At 38.2% G+C, this 3,846-nt stretch overlaps 1 protein-coding gene across 1 annotated transcript; it reads right to left on the minus strand.

Annotated features, from left to right (window-relative positions):
* Positions 1 to 1,776: 1,776 nt before the first annotated feature.
* LOC120104782 (uncharacterized) lies at positions 1,777 to 2,800 on the minus strand. Its single transcript, XM_089926874.1, has 5 exons — positions 2,781 to 2,800; positions 2,610 to 2,702; positions 2,408 to 2,509; positions 1,992 to 2,321; positions 1,777 to 1,888 (listed from the first exon to the last, which is right to left on the minus strand). The coding sequence occupies exons 3-5, from the start codon at positions 2,507 to 2,509 to the stop codon at positions 1,838 to 1,840; spliced, it is 483 nt and encodes a 160-aa protein (XP_089783000.1). The 5' UTR covers positions 2,610 to 2,702; positions 2,781 to 2,800; the 3' UTR covers positions 1,777 to 1,837.
* Between the last annotated feature and the right edge of the window lie 1,046 nt (positions 2,801 to 3,846).

The following is a 3,846-nucleotide window of genomic DNA, read 5'->3' on the forward strand; positions in this document are numbered from 1 at the left end:
AGCGACGCTTTAAAGCGTCGCTAGCTGTAATGTAACGACGCTTTAAAGCGTCGGTAGCTAACGAGGCGTCGCTAATTGATTTCTGGTCGCGACATTTTAGCGACGCTTTAAAGCGTCGCTAATTAATTTCTGGTCAAACTTTTAGCGACGCTTTAAAGCGTCGCTAATTGATTTCTGGTCGAAATTTTAACGACGCTTTAAAGCGTCGTTAGAATATTAATTTTTTTTTAAAAAAAAAATTTAAAATTTCTAAACCCTGTTTACAAAATCAAAGCCACACAACTAAGCGAGATATACACAAAAATAAACATATTTATCTAAACATTCATATTGTCAAATTACATTCATATAAAGAATCGAATTAACACCGAGTTGGTGACAAGAAATCTGGGCGTAGACGGGGAGTGGCGGATCGGCTGGCGTCCGATCGACGCCTTCTTGGAGGAGAGGAGGCGAAGGCCTCGCTACACGCAGCTCTGCCACATCTCACGGTCTCTTTCTGTTGCTTTCCCTCAAATGATTGAGGGAAGGGGATTAGTCTTCTTCTATTTATATGCGAAGCCTCCTCCGGGTGTGGATCGCGGAGAACGGCGAGAAGGAGAGAAGCCGGAAAAGTGCTCTCGGGAGAGTGGAGTGAGGCTGTAAAACCATTCTCCACCAAAATGAATTAAAAAAAAAGAAGAAATAATTAAATGAATTTGGAAAGCATCCTTGAACTAGCCCCATGTCTACCAGTGTCATCCACCAAATGTATAACTGCTAAAACTGCAAAATTTTTGCCTGTATTCTGCTATCTCCCATTGGTATCATCTCATGTTGCAGCACTGAGGTTTCCCTGTCTGCAACTTGTCCCACATGCAAATCTGCCTCGGGGACTGGTAGTGTGCTGTGTAGTAATTGTCTATGCAGCCAAACTGACAAAACTTAAGATCATGGACATATTCCACAGGCCTTGTCATGTTGAACTTCTCAACCCACATGCCCATGCTCACATCTTCCATTTTAAACAGCTGCATCATATGCAATCTCTTGTCAAAAAACTCATCACCATCGTATATAATAGTAACATTTGCAAAAATATCCTTAACAGATTTCGAGAGAACTAATTTTGGTGTCAGTTTATGCAAATGACAAAAGAAACCAAAGCATTGCTATAGGAAGATTTTTTGCTCTTCATAGACACAGTTCCGTTTTATTTTTGTTCCTTTCCAAAGGCATGTCAAGGAAACCAATTATTGAAACCAGAAAGGTTTTAAAACTTTTTTTTTATTTAAAAAAACATCTGTCCAGTGAGTACAGAAACCCATATCCTAGGCAAGAATGCACGTTTAACAGATTAAATAGTAAAGAAATCCACAAAAACATGGGAGACTGTCTTTTGATTTCAGACAGCCATCACAAAGATCATTTCAAAGATGAAAAACATCATGCACGCACGTAAGATTTGGTTTCAAGCAGTCCTAAGCCTGTCTAAAGAAATTAACTATTCCAGAATGTTCAAAGCATAAGAAGATTAAAGAAAAAGAAAAAGGCGTACCCTCAATTTTTGTTTCTCAAATTCTGATACAATAAAGCTTGAAATATCAGAAGACACAACATAGCCAGGACCATTTGCATATGGTGGATAATCTTCTTCAGGCCATTCCTGAAAAGGGAGGCACCAAATTTTTAAACCCTGTTTACAAAATCAAAGCTACACAACTAAGCGAGATATACACAAAATCAAACATATTTATCTAAACATTCATATTATCAAATTACATTCATACTATCAATTTACGTTTACAATGTACTTCAAAAAGCATAAAAAATACATATAAACTCCAAAATAAATGCTTCAGGGGTCGCTAGCATCACCATCTTTACGTGCAGATGAACTATCAGGAACCTGTAATAAAAAAACTAAAGCATTTAAGAATACGAAAATTATTAAACTCTTTAAGAAAAATATGATACTTATGCAAAATGTTCAAGTAGATGTAGTAATTTACCTGAGGAGGGACAAACTGATGCAACAAAGATGTAATCTGATTAATCTGAGCCCTCAAAGATTGCATCTCTGTCTGGTGGCTCTGCTTCAACTCTTTTATCTCTGCCTTCAGATCATTAACCTCTGCAGTGCTACTACTCTGTCTAACATCTTGAGTATATCTACCCACTGCAGACAACTGAGTGGGGGTAACTCCAACGCCATAACCCCTCACTCGACCATAACGCTCCGAGCCCATCAACTCGGTAAACACCTGAGCTTCGACACCTCTGGTGTTGCCGATTGAAGATGACTCTCCGATACGCTCTGAAATAAGGGATGTAGCTCTGTCCTATATCTCTCAAAAACAATCAAATTAATTTTTGAAAAATTAAAATATATAAAAAATCATTGCAGAAATTATTAATAAATACATACAACTATATCTCTCGACTCCTCTCGGACAAAGCTGCCATCTCGGTGGGTGTGAGTCATCTTATAGAACTCCACCTCACCAGGTTTCCTCCCATGGTCTTCCATCTACAACAAAAAGTATATTGGAAGAGTTTCATCTTATAGAACTATATCATGATACATGCTATATGATACAAGAGTTTCAAAAAGTTTCAAAAAAACTTACGAATTCAGCTCTGAGCCTCGCATAACTCTTCGAGCCTGAAGTGTGAGGAATTGTCTGAGATGCTCGTGCGGCTCGACCAATGTCAGAATATGTCTACCACGAAAAAATTAAACATTGTAATATATTAAATATATTAAATATTATATAAGGTATTGAGAGAGAATACACAACCTGTCCTCTCTCGGAAAACCATACATGAAAATCAATCCAGCTAACGGCTGCATATAAGAATCACTTTACACATCTACTAATAGAACCAATATGCTTTTATTTCTGCTTTCACTAAACAAATTCAGTTCCATGGATGAACAGACTCATATCTGTTAGCCTAAACAAATACAGTTCCAATACAATCAATTCAATGCACATATTCTTTGTTTATCACAAAATAAAGTGACGCCTATTACATTGTGTATCACATTTACAGTCATATGACACTGTATCCATTTAAAAAAGGGAAAGAGGGAAACGAGTTCTCAAGTACCAGATAAGAGAGCAAGTCTTCCTTTGATAACTTTTCCAAATTTCTAAGCCAACGAAGAGATCTGAAAAACAGTAGATCTAGATCTGAAAAGCAGTAGATCTCAAGTACCTAATACAGTAATGAATGAACATTCCTAAAATAAGGAGACAGAAAGAGAAAGATATATAAATATCTCTAGGCAGAGCTCTCTCCTTCTGAAAGAGAAGAAGATAAATATATCACAATAGAGTGGTTGTGGAGTGATTGATTAAAACCTTATTTGATTTTGAAGAGATCAAAGCAATTGAGTATATTTCTTGTTTACTAATGAATTCAATTAAGTGTTTCAGTGAAAATCTTGTCTAAGTGTCTCAAGACTTGGTTCATAGTTTTTGGATAAGTTAAGAAGTCAGCTTGAACCAAAGTCTGAGACTCGAGTCGACTCCAGAGTATCACGAGTCGACTCCAAGCGTATCAAGTTTACTGGCACGGGCTCGAGTCGACTCCAGATCTGTACGAGTCGACTCCGACTGAGAACAGACAGAAGAACAGAAAGCTTCAACTCAGAACCTGTCAACGAGTCGACTCCCAAAGTGCGCGAGTCGACTCCGATGTTCACCGAGTCGACTCCAGGATAGTAAGAGTCGACTCCAAGAGGAACACAAAGAAAAAGTCAGAGAGCAGTTTTCGGGTCTGAGATTCGAGTCGACTCCAGTGAAACGCGAGTCGACTCCGATGGATGGCAAGTCGACTCCAAAGAAGGTGAGAGTCGAC

The sequence above is a fragment of the Phoenix dactylifera genome, chromosome 13 (assembly GCF_051530095.1).
Source record: "Phoenix dactylifera cultivar Ajwa chromosome 13, Ajwa_hap1_PhDact_Kaust_v1.1, whole genome shotgun sequence".
NCBI lineage: Eukaryota > Viridiplantae > Streptophyta > Magnoliopsida > Arecales > Arecaceae > Phoenix > Phoenix dactylifera.

What these genes read in the sequence shown, in the direction of transcription:
- LOC120104782 (XM_089926874.1), bottom strand. Translation starts at nt 2,509, where the DNA reads ATGGAAGACCATGGGAGGAAACCTGGTGAGGTGGAGTTCTATAAGATG. An exon ending in AGGAGTCGAGAGATATAGTT is followed by an intron (nt 2,322 to 2,407) that starts GTATGTATTTAT and finishes TGAGAGATATAG; the next exon opens with GACAGAGCTACATCCCTTAT. An exon ending in ATCAGTTTGTCCCTCCTCAG is followed by an intron (nt 1,889 to 1,991) that starts GTAAATTACTAC and finishes TTTTTATTACAG; the next exon opens with GTTCCTGATAGTTCATCTGC.